Source organism: Jaculus jaculus, chromosome 16 (genome assembly GCF_020740685.1).
Source record: "Jaculus jaculus isolate mJacJac1 chromosome 16, mJacJac1.mat.Y.cur, whole genome shotgun sequence".
Lineage (NCBI taxonomy): Eukaryota > Metazoa > Chordata > Mammalia > Rodentia > Dipodidae > Jaculus > Jaculus jaculus.
The window spans coordinates 190,470-209,456 of record NC_059117.1 but is presented as its reverse complement, the minus strand read 5'-3'; the positions used below and the strand labels follow the sequence as shown (position 1 = coordinate 209,456).

The 18,987-nt window shown below is 44.9% G+C and overlaps 1 protein-coding gene across 2 annotated transcripts in view; it reads left to right on the top strand.

Annotated features, from left to right (window-relative positions):
* Nucleotides 1–17,678, top strand: part of Pou6f2 (POU class 6 homeobox 2) — a 482,646-nt gene extending 464,968 nt beyond the window's left edge. The window contains exons 8-10 of one of the 2 annotated variants that reach the window (XM_004668844.2): nucleotides 586–754; nucleotides 12,951–13,119; nucleotides 17,174–17,678. In XM_004668844.2, coding sequence (XP_004668901.2) covers nucleotides 586–754; nucleotides 12,951–13,119; nucleotides 17,174–17,678 — 843 coding nt within the window. The remainder of the gene's footprint in view (nucleotides 1–585; nucleotides 755–12,950; nucleotides 13,120–17,173) is intronic. The other variant, XM_004668845.2, reaches the window with a different exon arrangement.
* Nucleotides 17,679–18,987: the final 1,309 nt, after the last annotated feature.

Below are 18,987 nucleotides of genomic sequence, written 5' to 3'. Positions count from 1 at the left end.
TAGCGGCTGAGAGCTGCACATGTTATGGAATATTTGGTCCTCCTCTAATTCTCTCTAATTTTCTAGATGATATACAGAGTATAGGATCCACTTTGCCATAATCCATCCAGACTGTTGGATCTGGGAAAGTAGACAGTCCCCTATATAGTCAGTCTAAATTGGAACTTTTCCCATGAAATGATGGGGCACAAACACACCTCAAGTTTGAGTTTTGTATTCAAGTTGATTGCATCACATTTTCTCTATACCTGCGTGAGAAGCCTGCCAGCTGTGTGACAATTGTGTGAACAGGCAGAGTCAGTACATCCTAGCTAAGAAATGTCAAACCTTGGGTGTAATAGAGAGGCATGTATGTAATTAATAATATATTTAGAATTACTAATAAAGTACCTGTCAAGCAAGAAACAACATATTATATACCAAAAATAAATAAATAAACATTTCTTCCAGTGTAATGCTCCTTCCAAGAAGTATACTGCATCTTCTTGGAAATAAAATGATGCAACCCCAGATGAAACTTCTGTTCCCTGGCATTCCCCCACTAATATTTCATTCATTTTTATGTTTTTCACATCCTCTGTGCAGTTCCACCAACCCTCCCAGACATCAGCGGGTCAAGCAGGCTCCCAAGGCAGCCTTCTGCACCTGGCTCATGGTCAAGCATCCATGTCTCAAAGTCCTGTTCGGCAGACTTCCTCTTCCTCGTCCTCCTCCTCCTCATCTTCTGCTTTGAGTGTGGGCCAGTTAGTCAGCAGTAAGTATCCTTTCTGCTCCATTTAAGTCCTGGTGACGTTCTTGTTGCCTTTTTGCTCTCTCTCTCTCTCCTCTCTCTCTCTCTCTCTCTCTCTCTCTCTCTCTCTCTCTCTCTCTCTCTCTCTCTCTCTCTGTCTCACACACACACACACACACACACACACACACACACATCTTCTAGAGCTGTTAAGCCAATATTGAGATGACATCTGTGTCCAAGACCAGATGGCTCCTTGGGGCAACTGGTCCCCAAAGCCCACCCCTGGATTCGTGCGTGCCAAGGGGCCAGGCTCCATTTTAAGGAGATCCTGATGTGCTGAGTCAGACCCATGGCTTCTGAATGTAGAAACTGATCAGCAGGGCAGGAGCACACAGCTCCGAGCTGGAATTACCAACAGCAGGCACTCAGGTCAAGCTGCTGCCTTTCTAAGTGTTTGAAGTCCCCTGCCGATCTGTTTGCAGGTGTCAGAAAGAATAAGAGAGAGCATGCCTGCAGGCAGTTGTGTGTGTACAAAGAACTGCCTCCAGTGGCAGGTGGGGATGCAGTGTGAGCTGGTATCAGATGGGAAGTCTCTGAACAACCATTCATAAAATAAGCAAGCTGGAAAGTCTGCTCCCACAATAACATATTAGTATATGTAATACATATGTGTATGTGTGTGCATATATAAGGTTTTGGAAATGGTATTCGACCCTAAGCAAAGATAACATATTGATCACATGCAAATAGAAACATATTAAGTTGAGTGGTACAGTGGTCTGATGAAATGCTTCTTATTTACCTTAAAGGACAACTTTTACTAAATGCCTACATAAAATCAGACAACATGTATATCAATTGTAATCCAGTAGGAACCAAAATTCTAACATTTGTCATACAATGAAAACATGCATGTTCAGGTAAGAACAACAAGGACCTGGTTAAAAATAAATAAATAAATAAAAGAAATAAAAAGAACAGTGGGCATCCTCACAAAGTATAGAACAAACCTGGTCATGAAGAGTGCCTCTCCACTAAAAATAAAAGCAACGCACATAGATTCAATAATATAGGAAGTCAGGAAAGAAAGATGCTTTGGGTGGGATGAAAATAGAAGAAGACACCATTGACAGATATTAAAATGCCCAGGTACTACAGTGGGCTAGCCTGGACTCTAAATCTTCAATATGTCTCACTACCAGGCAGTTTCACATACATAGAGTTTTCCCTCAATTCCTCTAGATATAAAACCCCTGTTAATTTGGGCCAGAATCCCTTATCTTACTTGAATAAAATAGGAATAAAATTAATTTTATTTTATTCCCATAAAGAAATACTGGCAGAGGGCTAGAGAGATGGCTTAGCAATTAAGCGCTTGCCTGTGAAGCCTAAGGACCCTGGTTCAAGGCTCTATTCCCCAGGACCCATGTTAGCCAGATGCACAAGGGGGCACAGGCATCTGGAGTTCATTTGCAGTGGCTGGAAGCCCTGGCACACCTCTTTCTGTCTCTGTCTGTCACTCTCAAATAAATAAAAATAGACAAAAAATTTGAAAAAAGAAATCCTGGCAGAGATGTGAGAAAATATTCAAGCTCTGCTTTAGTTACACAGGTATTTTACTCAACACGTGTTAGATGATGGAGAGATGGCTACATAGGTGGACAGATGGGTGGAAGTGGGTCATCTCTAGTCATTTGTCACAAGTTGGCCACAGAAGGATTTGCCTTGTTTTGGAAATCAGTAACAAAGCTACTTAATGAGCCAGATGGGACTTCAAATGCATGGTACCTTATGGGTCATCTAAGTTCTAGGTACAAGGTCGGTGGTCTGAAATACAAAGACCTCATCTGTTCTTTCTCTCTGCCTCTCTCTATCTCAAATAAATAAATAAAAATAAAAATATTAAAAAGTATTTAGGGCTAGAGAGTAGCTTAGCAGTTAAGGCACTTGCCTGAGAAGTCTAAAGACCCCAGGTTCAATTCCCCAGTACCCACATAAGCCAGATGCACAAGGTAGCACATGTGTCTATAGTTTATTTGTAGTGGTTAGAGGCTCTGGTATGCCCATTCTCTCTCTCTCTCTTTCTCTCCCTCTTTCTCTTCCTCTCTCAAATAAATAAATAAAATACTTTTAAAATATTTTAAAAGGGCTAGCCGGGCGTGGTGGCGCATGCCTTTAATCCTAGCACTCAGGAGGCAGAGGTAGGAGGATCGCCATGAGTTCAAGGCCACCCTGAGACTACAGAGTTAATTCCAGGTCAGCCTGGACCAGAGTGAGACCCTACCTCGAAAAACCAAAAAAAAAAGGGGGCTAGAAAGATGTCCTAGTGGTTAAGGCACTTGCCTGCAAAGCCAAAGAACCTAGGTTCAGCCACCTAGGACCTATATGAAGCCAGATGCACAAGGTGGCACATGTGTCTAGAGTTCATTTGCAATGGCTTGAGGCCCTGGTGTGCCCATTTTCTCTGTATCTCTTTCTCTCTCTCTTATATAAACAAAAATAATTTTAAAAAATAGAAATATAAATACCTAAGAGAGAGACACTTTATCTTATGTATTTGAAGCACAAAACTCCAAACTCGCTGGGCGTGGTGGAGCACGCCTTTAATCCCAGCACTCGGGAGGCAGAGGTAAGAGGATCACCGTGAGTTCAAGGCCACCCTGAGACTACATAGTGAATTCCAGGTCAGCCTGGGCCAGTGTGAGACCCTACCTCCAAAAACCAAAAAAAAAAAAAAAAAAAAAAAAAAAAGCCAAAAAAAACCCTCCCAACTCATATGCACAGCCTGAATGAGGAGCCCACACTAGCTCATGTTCTCTTCGCATAAGACAGTCTACTACCACCAGTGGGGTATAGCTAGACCCATTGCTGAACTTACTGTCACTACAGATTTTGAGTATGTCATTTAGTTATTTCTCTTCTGTCATAAAACCCAACTACAGAAGGAACATATGAGTCACATATTATGACAATATCACTCTAATTCAGTCATGTGCTACAATGTCTCATTCAGGAAGACACGCTTACGTACCAGTTTATTACAGAGGGCATGACAAAGAGTATGGGTGTGCTGCAAGAGGAAAAGCACACACGGGGGGGGGGGGGTCTTGATGCAGGACCTTCTGTCCCGTGGAGCTGGGCCATGCCATCCTCCCAGCACACAAATGTGCTCACCACCAGCCTAGGCGCTCTCTGAACCCTTCCTCCCAGGGAGATTTGTGGGAAGCATTAATCACATAAGCGTAACTAAGTGTTAACTCAATCTCCAACTCCTTTCTCCCCAAGGAGGTTTATTTTAAACTCAAGGACAATTTTATCGAGTTTGAGACCAGAACAGCAAGGCAGGCAAGCACGAGGTCTCAGCAGCTACTAGGAGGAAGGAGCAGGATAAGAAAGAAAGAAAGGGGAGCTGGGGAAATGGCTCAGTGGATAAGTTGCTTGCCTGCAAAACCTAATGACTGAGGTTCGGTTCCCCAGTACCCACACGGAGCCAGATGCACAAAGAGGCATGTGCAAGTGGCATTCATTTGCAGTGGTTAAAGTTTGTGTGCAGTGGCTAGAGGCCTTAACATTCTCTTTGTTGCGCTCTCTCTGGCTCACTTGCATCCCCCCCCCCTCTCTCTCCTTGCAAATAAATAAATAAAAATAAAGAAAGAAACAAAGAAAAGGCCTTCTGAGTTAAATCTCAAAAAGGCTTTGCATTGAAGGTCTGTGAAGAACTGCATTGAAGACTAGCCATTGACCCAGTGACCCCAACCTCATCTTCATTGTAACTGACATGAGGTTTAGGTTCAAACACAGGAAGAATTGGGACAAGGGGATACGAGATTTGCACAACTAATCAGTTATGGTGAAAGCGTTTCTGGTTAGTTATTGTCTCAGGTCTGGCCCTGTAAGGTTATGCAAAGGAGTCTTTGTCATTGTCATTGTTGAAGGGGTCAGTCTGGTTCACAGGAGGTGATCACCTCTGCTGCAGGGCACGGCCTGCCATCATGGATGATCACCCTCATCTGGGAATGGGGGTCTGTCAGGAAAGGATCTGCTGTTCCTGGGGCCTAAGATGCCTGCAGGCCAAGGTCAGTGATGCAGGTCAGGGTCAGTGACTACCTCTGTGCCTTCAGCCTAACACACAGGAGGTCCTGGGTCCACATGCCCAGCATTGCATAACCTGGGGTGGTAGTGCATGCACATTCCAGACTGCAGCCCATCATGGTGAGGAAGACATAGCAGCAGGTGCTTGAGGCAGCCGGTCACATTCAGCTCAGGGAGGAAGCAGAGAGCAATGACTACCACCCTGCCACAAGCATGCACACACACACGCACACGCACACACACACGCCAAGTTTTTATAAAGGCTTTCTGTGACTTTCTGATGATGACCTGACCTTCTTGGAAGTTCTCCAGGAGCCTACCAATTATCATCTAACTTGGGCAAAAGATTCTCTTATCATCCAAAAGATTTCCAAGAGGTTGAGGAGCTCCATGTCAGGAATCACGAGACAACTGTTAGAAACAGTGATCATAGCACTTACTACTTCACACACTGAGTTTTGAGAGCTCTGTGCCAGGTATCAGGAACACAGACCAAAAGTATATATTTTATTATATGACAATATCACTGAAAGTGATCAAAGTCATAGTGGAAGAGTTTTCTATAGCACTGCCAACTTGCCATATGCCAAAAAGTCTCATCCTACCATCCTCCATTCCAGGCAAAGGAGTACCAAGCTAATGACTTGTAATGACAACATGACCTCCATATGCAGCAAACACCACATCTGGGCTCAGAATGTTCAGATAAGCCCTTCCTTAGAGCATCATAGCCCTGGCATACCTTGTCCTTGGCTCGGTCTCCATAGTTGTCACAGGTAGATATCATTTCTATCAACTTGGATTTTTAGAAAGTCTAGAAGAAAAGTCAAATAAAGTATCTAAATGTGTTTTGATTTAAAATTCCTAGTGTATTTATTTTAAATAGGTAGATTTGGGGATTTCACTGCTGGATTTTTTTTTTCTAATCATCTTTAGTACTTCATTCACTATACTCTTTAGAAATCCCTGACTTGTAAGCTTTGCTCTTAGATAGCAAGGACCTAGTAGTTAGTTCCCCTAAACCAAAACTATAGCATAGTGAGACCTCTGATTTATAACCCGTGCACTTTCTCACAACCCAATGACATCAACATATCACAAGTGTGTTCCCTTCTCAAATAATTGTGTTCACATCCCCAAATTGTTTCTAATTTGTTCTTAGAAGTATGTGGTAAGTGTGTGTATTATTTACTATGAGAATGGCACTAAAAACCAGCTAGAGGCTCATGTTGACCTGGAGTAATTAACCCATGCTTTGGAAGCTTCTCAGAAAACGCATGGCAACCCCACAAATAGGGAATAGGAGGGTATTGCTGCATGCTCACTATCCACCCACCAGCAGCCCTACAAACAGTGTTAATAAAAGGGTGTCGCTGCATGGTGACTGTCCACCCACCAGCAACCCTGTCAGAGACACCAAGGCTAACAGCAAGAAGCTAACTTTACAACACAACAACAACAAACAAAAGCATCTGTCCTACTGTGTGCTGAGGCTTCACATCCACACAGGCCCAGAGCCCAGGCACCAGTGTATACACCACACAAGTGTTTTACAGTCTGCATTCAGCTGCCAAAATTCTCCCTTACTTTTCAGTCCATTCATTCCAGATTTGATGTGGGGGCTGTCATTTTGATGCTTTTGAGGCACTACCAACTTTCAAGTCCAAGTTCAAAGCCAGCCAAGGCCTTAGAATGAGATTGTGTCTCCAAAATAAATAAATAAATTCTTCTGGTCATCTTTGCATATAGAACCAGGAGAAAAGGCAAGAGGGGGACATATGTGAGAAGAGAGTAAGATGTGATAAGTGCTCCTTGGGTCTCATGAAAGACTCTGGGCTCATGGCTCAGCCCTCATTTCCTACTTTGTTGATCATTTTTATACATATATACAATGTGTTCTGAACATAATACTCTCTTATCACCTTTCCTTGACCCTGTCTCCATTTCCCTTCAGCTGAACCCCCTTTTCCTTCAAAACTAGTCCTCTTCTTCTTTGATGCCTTAATTAGGGTTGCCTGAATGGGCACAGGGGAATGGGTCCTACCATTTGCTAGATCACTACACAAAATGTCTCACACTCCCCTAGCCACCATTAACTGTATATACTTCCTCACGGAGGGAGGGATGCCTCATGGCCCCCCTATAATCCATAATACCATAATACTGGATGGGCCCAGTATTATGGGAGTCTTGTACAGGTTACAACAGTTCTTGTGAGGTCGTGAGTGCAATGGCCATGTCAAGCCTAGAAGATGACCTGCCACAGCATTCTTCCTCATCCTCTGGCTCTTATATTCTGCCTCCCTTTCAGATTGTTCTCTGAGTCTTGGAGGGGACAACATAGATGTGTCATTAGTGCTTAGCACTCCAAAGTCACAATGATGAGTTTATTCTCCCCAGTGGTCACCACCATCGGCAAAGAGAAGCTTCTCTAATAAATGGTGAGAATAGCAGTAGTCTATGGACATAAATATACATATTCAGAGAACTATTTGATGGTCACAACATATTCATATAATCAAATAACAGTAGTAGCTTCCCCACTAGGGCCTAAGACCTTTCAAGACATGGGTTTTTTGAATAGATTTTCAGCATCAGGCGTGATTTCCCTCCCAAGGAGTGGGCCTCATATCCAATTAGAGTGCAGTTGGTTACTCGCATAACCATCATGCCACTATTACACCAGTGGACACATCTTGCCTGGGTGATTAGTTACATGGCTTGTAGGGTCCACTAACGGGTGAGACTGCTAATGACTTTTCTCCCGCAGCAATCTGCAGGGCACCTTCTAGCACTATGACAGCCAGCCAGAATGGAGAAAGCATCCAGCTCAGCTCCAGCCTGATTATGTGGTGTCAGGATCCATTTCTTTGAACTCCAAAGTGAACATTTAATCATCTACAGTGACACTTCTCAACTCATGGGAGTTCAGAGTCCACAACTTTCTTTTTAGCTCTGGTTATTATTGATGATCTAGCAAAAGAGGGGGGAAAAAATCCCTGCACCATCACATGTACACGTTTAATTTGTAGATTTGGGAATTACCAAGGAGAAATAGGCAATAAAGGTAGCAAAGGAAAAGAAGAAAGATGATAGGCACATTTACATAAAATAGCAGCCCATGTCCTAAACCCGCCCTGCATGCTACTTCTGAGTGCTTGCAGCATAGGCCCTGTTACTGGAGTAGGCCATGGGGGCCTTCCCACAAAAGAACAAGCCTTCCTGCGATGGTTAATACAACTAAGTCTGGTTCATCTAGAAGGGGGCTAATAAAAGCACAAAGTTCATTTACCACAGAGCTATTTAGCTTTACACAGAGAAACAGCCTTCCCTCAAACCACAGACCTGCCCATCTCACTCCTTTGCACACCTTGGCTGTGTGAGGTGCAGAGGTGAGGAAAGGACAAGGGTGGGGCCTGCCCAGGAGCCCTTTTCCAACTATCTGTGCTGTGATATCTGCTGAGGGATAACAAGAAAGTGCTCAGAAACACAATGGAACAGAGTGTGTGACACCTACGCTTGGTGACCCCAGAAACCCAGAGAAAGACATGCTCAGTGCAGTGGATCTCCTGCCTTAGAAGACCTGGGTTGCATGTTAGACAGTCTACCCTGGGCCCCACCAAGTGACTTTTAATGCCTGTCAAGAAAACCACAGTTTGTTTGTTTGTTTGTTTTGTGGGCTGAACTGGATTTACTATGTGGTCTCAGGCTGGCCTCAAACTCACAGCAATCTTCCTACCTCTACCTCCCAAGTGCTAGGTTTAAAGGCATGTGCCACCATGAAAACCACAGTACTAAAAGCCACATTTTTACAAAGAAAAACTCGGGTTGGTTTGTTTTTTTTTTTTTTTTTTTTTTAGCTTTGAACTCCATAGTCACTTAAAAAGCTAGCAACACCTCTTCCCTCTCTCTCCAGGGAATGTCCAGACCTTTCACTGAACTATTTTGTACCAACTTCTCCTCTTTGCTCAAAATGAGGGCTTCTCAACTATTATCTATTTTTAAGCAATCCTCTACCCTAGCAAGTAGGCTTTGTAAAACTTTTGAGACCCTACCTCAAAAAATATATCTGTTATTTAAAAAAAAAATCATTGTCAGAGAGGGGTGTGCATGCAGGTGAAGGTCAGAGGATAATCTTTGTGTGAGGCAGGGTCTCCTAATGGCCTCTGCACGTGCCAGGGTAGCTAGCGCACAACTTCTTAGGATGCTCCTGCCCCAGCCTCCCACCTCACTGCAGGCACACTGGAATTACAGACACATGCTCCCGTCCAACCTTATGTGGAGTCTGAGCATCTAAACTCGTGTCCTAACTCCTGGAAAGTGAGAGCTTCACCCACTAAACCTTCTCCCCAACTCTTTGACACTTTTTTCTTAAGCCTACCTAAAAGTATAAAATTCTAATACCTCTGCAAACTTGGCCTGTTTAAATACTGTGACCCTTTGGGGAGCCACAGTCACCATGCTATCTAAGCCTTTTCCTGCTTTGCCCCAGAACCAATCAGTGGAAATGACTGGTCTAAATGCAGGTCATTCTGGGCAAGCAGCAGGTCTGAGGCAAGCTGGAGAAAGGAACAAGAGGAGCTGAGGGGCAACCAATAGCAGTTCCAACTAGCCAGGCATTGCTGCTTGTGAGGGTAGACCTAGCCCACCTGAAAGAACATGGTGGGAGACTCAAGCTTCTCTTTAAAGAACATGGAGACTCGAGCTTTTTCTTTAAAGAGCCATGTTGACACTGTTGGTAAGTAACTTAAAAAATTATCAGCACTGAAAACAAGGTTTCTTCCCATGCTGCTTGTTTACAACACCTGTTTGGGGATAATTAGTGAGACAAAGTTCTAAGGCTGCCACATGTGCAGAGGTGGCCTCCCGAATCCTCAGCGAACCCTGGGAGCCACTCCCTGCCATGTGCTGGTGGGATTAAAGAATCAGAAGAAAGCCTGTAGCATGGACAAAACAAGCAGATCCTGCAGCAACTAAGTGTTGTCAGACTCCTGGAAAGGAGTTTGTGCAGGGGGAGCAGGACTCTAATTCATTTAAGCAAAGCAGTTTTATAAGCAACCTTCCACCACCCATTTCATAGATTCTCAATGTGCCACACTGGACTATTTGCCTCTCTGAGCATGAGCTCCTGAGCAGAGGGTTTGGGGGTTCTTTTAATTTTTGAGTTTTTGGATAGGGTCTCACTTTAGCCCAGGCTAGCCTCAAACTCATTGCAGTCCTCTTACCTTATCCTCCTTAGTGTTGGGATCAAAGGCCTGAGTGTGGGCTGGAGGGATGGCTTAGAGGTTAAGGCACTAGCCTACAAAGCCAAAGGACCCAGTTTCAATTCCCCAGAACCCATGTAAGCCAATAAGTCAGATGCATAAGGCGGCTCATGCTCCGGGAGTTCATTTGCAGTGGCTGGAAGCCCTGGAACACCTACTCTCTCCCTCTCTCTCTCTCTCTACATATATATATATATATATATGCGTGTGTGTGTGTATATAAATATATATGTGTGTGTGTGTATATCTGCCTCTGTCTTACTCACTCACTCATAAATAAATAAATAAACACAAAAAGGGTTTTTTGTTTTTTTTTAAAGGCCTATGTGAGCCACCATGCCTGGCTGTAGTTCTTTTCTATGCATTAATATTCAACCCTGGCCCCCAGTACACTGTGCATACCTGTCTCTTCCACTCAGGATCCCCCTCCCCAGCAGTCACTTAAAACCACTTATAGACTGATTGCAGTGGTCAGGCCACTATTTACCTCTCTACAATAAAATTATAACTAATGATATGAAAATCTGATAGAATTCTTTTAAGAAATAGGATCCTGTCCAGGCTGGCCCTGAACTCTTTAGGTTCAAATGATCCTCTTGCCTCAACCCGCCAGCTAGCTGCCCTACAAGTACATGTCCCCATGCATGTCCAGGAGCTTTGCTGTGATTTGTTGATGTGAAGGCAAATGCGCAGTGTCTATTGCATTGCTGGTTCCACAGACAGAGTCCACTTCCATGGGGTAGACGAGAGCCTTCCCAACACTAACAGAACCTAGACATGGAACTCCAAGCCCCCAACAAAATATAAAACTTTCTCACTTAAAAGCTCTTCAAAATTATCACCTTGGGGCTGGAGAGATTGCTTAGTGGTTAAAAGTACTTGCTTGAGGGCTGGAGAGATGGCTTAGCAGTTAAGCACTTACCAGTGAAGCCTAAGGACCCCAGTTCGAGGCTTGATTCCCCTAGGACCCACGTTAACCAGATGCACAAAGGGGCACAAGCATCTAGAGTTCATTTGCAGTGGCTGGAAGCCCATTCTGTCTGTCTGTCTGTCTGTCTCTCTCTCTCTTTCTCTCTGCCTCTTTCTCTGTCTGTTGCTCTCAAATAAATAAATTAAATTAAATTAAGTCCAGTCTGTTAGGCTTGCCTCAAAAAAATAAATAAATAAATAAAAATAAAGTACTTGCTTGCAAGACTTGAAGGACTGGGTTAAATTCTCCAGTTCCCATGTAAAGCCAGAGGCACAAAGTGGCATGTGCGTCTGGAGTGGCAGGAGACCCTGGCTTACCCATACTCGCTCTTCCTCATACTCATTCTTCCTCTCTCTCCGCTTTTCTCTCTGTGTTTCTTGTAAATAAATAAATGATAACTAAATAAATAACAATATTTTGGATACAAATGTTTGCTTCTTTCCATAACACCTAGAATGTCTGTATAGCCCTGAGTCCAGAAACCCACAGTCCTTGCACAAGAACTCAAATTCACTGACACCGATGCGTTATTGTGCAGAAAAAGAAAAAAAAAAAAAAAACCTTTCACCTGAGTCCTGAGTCCAAAGAGTGAGGAAAAGAACAACAGAAGTGACTGGCTTCATGACAGGCAGGACTGAGCAGTCCTTTGAAACCTCCCACTAAATCCAGCCCATGCTGTCCCTGGCTTGGAGCACACTTTCTTTCTCCAGGGATCAGTAGAAGGTGGGGGCAGGACATGTTCTCTCTCATATGTGGATACTAGCTACACATGATTGGGCTTCTGCGTGAGAAGGAAAATACTTGGTAGCAGAGGCCAGTAAGTTAAAAAGGAGACATAAAGGGTAGAGAAAGGAAGGGAAGAGGATACTTAATAGGTTGATATTGTATATATGTAAGTACAATGATTGTAATGGGGAGGTAATATGATGGAGAATGGAATCTCAAAGGGGAAAGTGTGGGGGTGGGGAGGATGGGAATTACCATGGGATTTTTTTTACAATCATGGAAAATGTTAATAAAAATTTAAAAAAAAAAGAAGGTGGGGGCAGGGGTCTTTCCCCTTGACAAGTCCTGAATGGAGTTTCCTGTACCAAGGGAGCCTTCCTGTGGCAGGCATTTTTAATTACGTGCCCTTTCAGGGGACAAAGGCAGCCATGTCAGTGAACTGCTGTGGAGGAAGACAGTGCTGGTCTCTGGGCATAAGCATGCTCTCCTGAGGCAACATTAGCATCTGTTAGCCTGGCTAAGCCGTGATCAGTAAAAGAAGAACTCAAAACAAAGCATGAAAGATTCCAGTGAAGATGTTTTTAGGAAGGTGGAGGCTGGCTTAGTTGTTAAGGTACTTGCCCACAAAGCCAAAGGACCCAGGTCCAATTACACAGTATCCACATAAAACCAGATGCACAATGTGATGCATGCATTGGAGTTTGTTTGCAGTGGCTAGAGGCCACTGCACACCCATTCTCTCTCCCTCTCCCTCTCTCTCTCTCCCACTTTCTCCCTTAGATAAATACAAAAAATATTTTTAAAAGATGTTCCTAATGGAAACGTTTTCATGTTTGTAATTTTGTACAATACACGAATAGGTTTGTGAGCAAGATGGAGTCGCACACACCCTTGCCCCTGCTTGATGGCTGTTACCTATTAAGCCCTCCAGAAGCACATGCTTGCTTTGTGGAAGCGGCAGGATAAGCAGAACCCACTTTTATCTGGGAGAGAAGCATCTTGAAGGAAGGTTTGTCTAGGTGAAGTGTGTGTTTGAGGGTGAGGGCGTGGCAGGGGCCCTCTGTAAGGCTGGTTTCCCCTCTCTGCCATCAGAGCCACTTGCTTGGACAGACACTGCTTGGTTGTGTGTTGGCGTATTGATCCTGTTTTAAAAACATCTCCACAGATCCTCAAACGGCAGCGGGTGAGGTGGATGGGGTTAATCTGGAAGAGATCCGAGAATTTGCCAAAGCTTTTAAAATACGACGGCTGTCTCTTGGCCTGACCCAGACTCAGGTGGGACAAGCTCTCAGTGCCACAGAGGGCCCCGCCTACAGCCAGTCGGCCATCTGCAGGTAACGGGCGCTGCATGCTGTCACCTGTCGTGGCTGGCCTGGGCCTTGCTTGTCTTTGCGGCTCAGCCTTTCTCCTTGATGGGGGTGAGGGAACAAAGCTGAAGGGGCAGAGCATGGGGACAATGTTTGGGGAGGCTGTGTGCTGGGATTGGTGGAAAAGCAGCTTTGAGGGGTCCTGGCTTGATAACTCCAGTCAACTCTCAGAGAACTACCAAGTCTGGTTCACGGGAAATGCACCCCCTGGGGTAGGGCCTCCCTGCTAGCCCACCGGGCTCCTGTGTGGCCAAGCACCACCAATTCTTAGTGCACAGAGCAATCCTGAGCAGAAAGTGGGAACCCAGGCCTCACTGTGGTTAACAAGCCCAACATAACTTTAAAGATTTTCCAAGAAAACACACATTAAACTTTAAAAAAAGTTATTTTAGCCAGGCGTGGTGGCGCATGCCTTTAATCCCAGCACTCGGGAGGTGGAGGTAGGAGGATCGCCGTGAGTTCAAGGCCACCCTGAGACTCCATAGTGAATTCCAGGTCAGCCTGGGCTAGAGTGAGACCCTACCTCAAAAAACCAAAAAAAAAGTTATCTTATGACCTCAAAGGAATTTTTTAACTTGCCTTCCTGGACCCAGCTTAGGAAAGAGAGAGAAAGAGAGAGAAATCCCAGTGTGGTGGCTCATGCCTTGAATCCCAACACATGGGAGGCAAAGATAGGAGAATTACTATGAGTTCAAGACCACCCTGAGACCACATATTGAATTCCAGATCAGACTGGACTAGAGCAAGATACTACCTAAAAAAAAAGAAAAGAAAGAAAATGCTTAATGGCTTAGAGAAAGGTAGTGAGAATTCAGCCTAAGAGTACCCCACAACTAAATAAATAAATGACCAAATCCAGCCTTGGTTGTACTCAAGTTGATCCGGGTTAAGTGGTCAGGAGCAGACCCCACGCATGCTTATGTGTGTGTTGCGCTAATCCCACGTGCATGCATGAGGTAACAAAGGCACTCCCTCCAGTAAGAGCTTTTTCCTCATGGGCAGTACCTTATGGGTCCTCTTCCATGAGGAAAAGCCAAGAAACCAACTCTAAACTCATTTAAGTGGATTTTGTTCTTGGTGATCCATGAAATGCTGTCTTTTTATCTGCTCTTTATACTTTTAATGTATTCCCTGAAGGACGGAAGTATACTTTTCCTGCAGTTTAAGACTAAGGTTATAAATAACATCAGTATGGGGTAGGAGCTTGCAGTTCACATTTGGCTCAATGATTTTCCATAAAACCCATTGATTGTTGTTAAATACAAAAAGCGCCATAGGATGCTCTCACTGCTATGGCCTCCCCTACTGTTTTCTCTTATAAGATACCTCCCTGTAGAAAATAACCTTTATTCAGTCTATACAAGGATACTACTGCTGGGAAATTTGTTTCAAGGCTTGTATGTTATTCCAGACATGTACAGAGGCACTAGCACTAACAAGGAGCATCAATGAGATGAATACTTTTGCTCCCTGGTGGGAGACACTAATTTTGTTTCATCTTGACAGCCTGGTGATAAAGACAGCCACAGGTTTTTAAGTTGTTGCCGATTTGCCATTGTTGCTAAATTCCTCTTTGGCTTATTTTTAGCCCTAAGATGTGATTTCCTTTTATTGACTGGAACATTCTCTAATGTTTCACCTCACACACCTGGACGTTCTTAGGCATTCCCAATCAGATAAGCTGGTTTGTAAAGTCCTCCCCAGAGCAAAGTTAGAAAAGAAAAGCTGTGGAATGCAGAAAGCTTGGGAACGTTTTAGTGTACAGCAAAGCAGGCTCTTCAGCTTCCAGAGTTTATCAATGTCATTTTAGGAGCTGTCTGTCCTAATTAAGTAACTAATAATTAATTAACAAGGAGTCTTGAGAGCAAGGACCGTCTTCCAACTGAACAATCTCCGCAAGCTCAGAGGCTGGTTGCATGTTGCGTGTTGGGGACCTTCACACTCACTATGCTCTAAGGAAGTGGTGTGTGTTGGGAGCCTTCACACTCACTGTGCTCTAAAGAAGTGGTGCGTGTTGAGAGCCTTCACATTCACTGTGCTCTAAGGAAGTTGTGTGTTTTGGGAGCCTTCACACTCACTGTGCTCTAAAGAAGTGGTGTGTGTTGGGAGCCTTCACACTCACTGTGCTCTCATGAGCTGCAGTGACTCCTAGGTGCTGTGTGCAGAGCCACAGAAAAATATTATGCCACCAAGACACTGAACATCCTTCTCACAAGCTCTGTCCCTTAGTGGCAAGGCCTTTTGAAGCTAGTTCTGATGCTATCAGAGTTCAGACCCTTTTCTGTGGCAGATGACAATATGCAGAAGGTGACTAGCTATCACAATGAGGGCTCCGCAGGAGCTCGTCCGAAGTGACAAACTCTTTAGCACTAAATGAATGACTCATCTTGCACTGAAAGTAAATGTACTGCTGTCTTCCTTGGTCAGCACCAGAAGTTATATCTTTGAAAACTAAACAAATGCTTCCTTGAACTCTACATGGAAGATTAGACAATAGAATTCTCATTAAAATCTGCTTCCGCTTGTGCTATTTATTACAACATAATGGATCTAAAAATACACAAAGAAAAGTAAGATTAGGAGGCTGGGAAGATGGTTCAGTCAACAAAGTACTTCCACCCTTAGCATGAGAACCCAAATTCAGTCCCCAGCACCCACACTGAGATCTGCCGGCACAGAGGCAGAAGGATTCCTGGGGCGGGCAGGCGGGCTGCCTGGTCTAGTTGGATTGGTGAGTGGCAGTTCAGCAAGAAACTGTCTCAAAGGCAAGATAAAGAACAACTAAGAAGAAATCCACCTCCGGCCTCCACATGCACGCAAGCCCACACACTCCCTCATATGCATACACAAGCCAGTAACAAGATTGTGGCGCATAAAGGGTGCTTCTTTGTCTATCCTTCTGTAAGCATTTTCATAAAGCACATCACAGGGCTGTTTTTCAATGGCATGAGACACTTACAAAGAGAAAGGGGAATTCTCTGTCCAAATTTTTCCAAAGGGGAGGCAGGAGAATTCCAATTTAGAATAGAAAAATAAATGAATAACAGGAACCGGTCCTTTAAAAACAAAAGAATATTTCACTGAGAGAATGGCTTTGGTACCAAGAAGACCTCCTAAAACTCTATGTAATTTTGTCCAAGATGCTTCATATTTTTTAAGTCAATGTAGCAAAGAATTGCTGGTGGCAATTGACACATCAAAGACCTCATTACAGGAAATGATGTTACTCAAGTGCAGTTTGTAGATATTGCACATTAAACACAGCTTGATGCCAAGGCACAAAGTGCCCCATTACTCTGGGTGGTGATTGGACAACACGCGTGGCCTTAGTGATGCAGGGTGGGGTGTTCCATGGTCATTACAATGTGTCCAGCTGTTTGGGGCCAAAACTGTAAGGTAACACCTAGCCTATGTTTTGCCTTACATATGGTGAAAATTGTCACCAGAGAGAAAGAAGTTAAAATCAGACACAAAGAGGGAAGTAAAAGCCATAAAGAGAGACTTGTCAACTCATAGGTGTAAATGTCAAAGCCAACACAACCGAGGGAATGTGAATGAACCAAATGAAAACATCGTAATTCTAAATAGAAGAATAAGACAACCATTGTCTTGAATGCCACTTTCTTGAGTTCCCTGTTGCTGTCAGGATTCTGAGGCCTGGGGTAACAGAGGATTGGGGCTCAGTTGAAGTCCATCACAGGTTAGAGGGGAGAGGCCTGGGAGGTGCCTGTGTTCCCGTGGCAATGGCGTGTGTGTGTGTGTGTGTGTGTGTGTGTGTGTGTGTGTGTGTGTGTGTGTGTTGTCCTCGCCCTTGCCTGTCTGTCTGTGTGCACGGTGGTTCTGCATGCCCTGGCATGGCGCTGGCTGGGAGGGTGGCACTGGCTGGGGCGGGGCTGGCACCTTGCAGCTGGCTGCGCATCTGGAGTGACTTGGCCCTGCCAGGCAGTCAGGCAGGCAGGCAGGAGGCCCACCCTGGCAGCGGACCCAGTGTAAGACTGTTCTTTCTCAATTCTCCCCCCAGACACACCATCCTGAGAAGCCACTTTTTCCTACCACAGGAAGCCCAAGAGAACACTATAGCTAGCAGTCTCACAGCCAAACTGAACCCTGGCCTTTTGTATCCTGCCAGGTTTGAAAAGCTGGACATCACCCCTAAAAGTGCCCAGAAGATCAAGCCGGTGCTTGAGCGGTGGATGGCCGAGGCTGAGGCCCGCCACCGCGCAGGTGTGCAGAACCTCACCGACTTTATCGGGAGTGAGCCGTCCAAAAAGCGCAAGCGCCGCACCTCCTTCACACCCCAGGCCCTTGAGATCCTCAATGCCCACTTTGAGAAGAACACTCACCCCTCGGGGCAGGAAATGACCGAAATCGCTGAGAAGCTGAACTATGACCGCGAGGTAGTTAGAGTCTGGTTCTGCAATAAGAGACAGGCCCTGAAGAACACGATTAAACGCTTAAAACAGCACGAACCCACGTCGGCAGCCCCGCTGGAGCCCCTCACAGACTCTCTGGAAGAAAACTCATAAAGAGATGCCCACCCAGAGTCAGAGCAATCCCCAGAAGCCAAACAGCACCCTTGAGACTGCACCAGAAATTTTAAAAGAAAGGAAGAAAGAAAAAGACAAAGAGAAAAAAGTTTGAAGACACCTCAGCCATCACCACCCTCGTATGTAAAAAAGTAAAAAAAAAAACAAAAACAAAAAAAAAAAACTAAGAAAACTACCAAGTGGACAGAATGGTTTGCACATGTCCGTTGGTTTTCCAAAATAAATAAATAAATTCTTTTGCAAATTTTTAAACAAGAAACACGCCACCTGGAGGACGTGTGTGATAGGAAAGTTCCCTCCTCCACCTGTCTCCCTAAAGCCAGTTTTGTTTTTTTTTTTAAGGAAACCAAATAACTATATACTTTTTCTGTATATGATGAAAATGTGAACACCTTTTAAGGAAAAAAGGAAAAGGAAAAAAAAATAACACTAAACCAAAAACACAACATCACAAACTTGTATGCGCTCAGGGCGAGGGCGCCCTGCAGCGGCCGAGTGCGGATCGCGGCAAGCCGAAGCTCGGCCGGCCCGACTCCGCCTGGGCTGACCGCGAAGCCGGACGCCTCCCCGTCTTCCCCGTCTCCGGTCTCCGCCCCCGGAGTGGCTGAAGCCCTTCTGGAAAGCTATCGCTTTGCCTCGCGGCAGTGAGGTGGCGTGTCTTCTGCTCTGTCTTTTTGTTCCTTGGGCTCGGCTCCCGAGGGCGAGGGGGCATCGTGGACGGCGAGCCGCTCCGCGCGGGGTGTCTGAGAACGAAACCGGAGCTTGCGCTTTCCGCTTCGACCCCGCTTCTCCATCTCCCGTGCATACGGCCTCGGGCCGGGGGAGGCGGCGGGAGTGCGGAGGAAACGCGTCTTTTCCGCTCAGACCCCCACGAAATGCAGAAGAGCCTCTCAAATGACTAGGGCCTCGCTGGGTGAGCTGTGGTCGGGCTCAGAGTCCACACCGGCGCTTGGGATTTCTTTTCTTTTCTTTTCTTTTCTTTCTTTCTTTCTTTCCTTCTTTCTTTCTTTCTTTCTTTCTTTCTTTCTTTCTTTCTTTCTTTCTTTCTTTCTTTCTTTCTTTCTTTCTTTCTCTCAGTCTGTTAGCCACTCACATGGAGAGCTGACCAAAATGAATTTTGTAATATAAACATAAACTGCACATTTGGTCCAATACTTAAGTCTGTGTTATGCTTCTGTGCAAAGCAATTTCTCTCAGAAGTCTGATAGCCAAAGAAATGTCTCAAGGTTTCAGTGGAAACATACACAGGCATGAACACACCCACCCACCCTCGCCGCAGCCCCTGTGA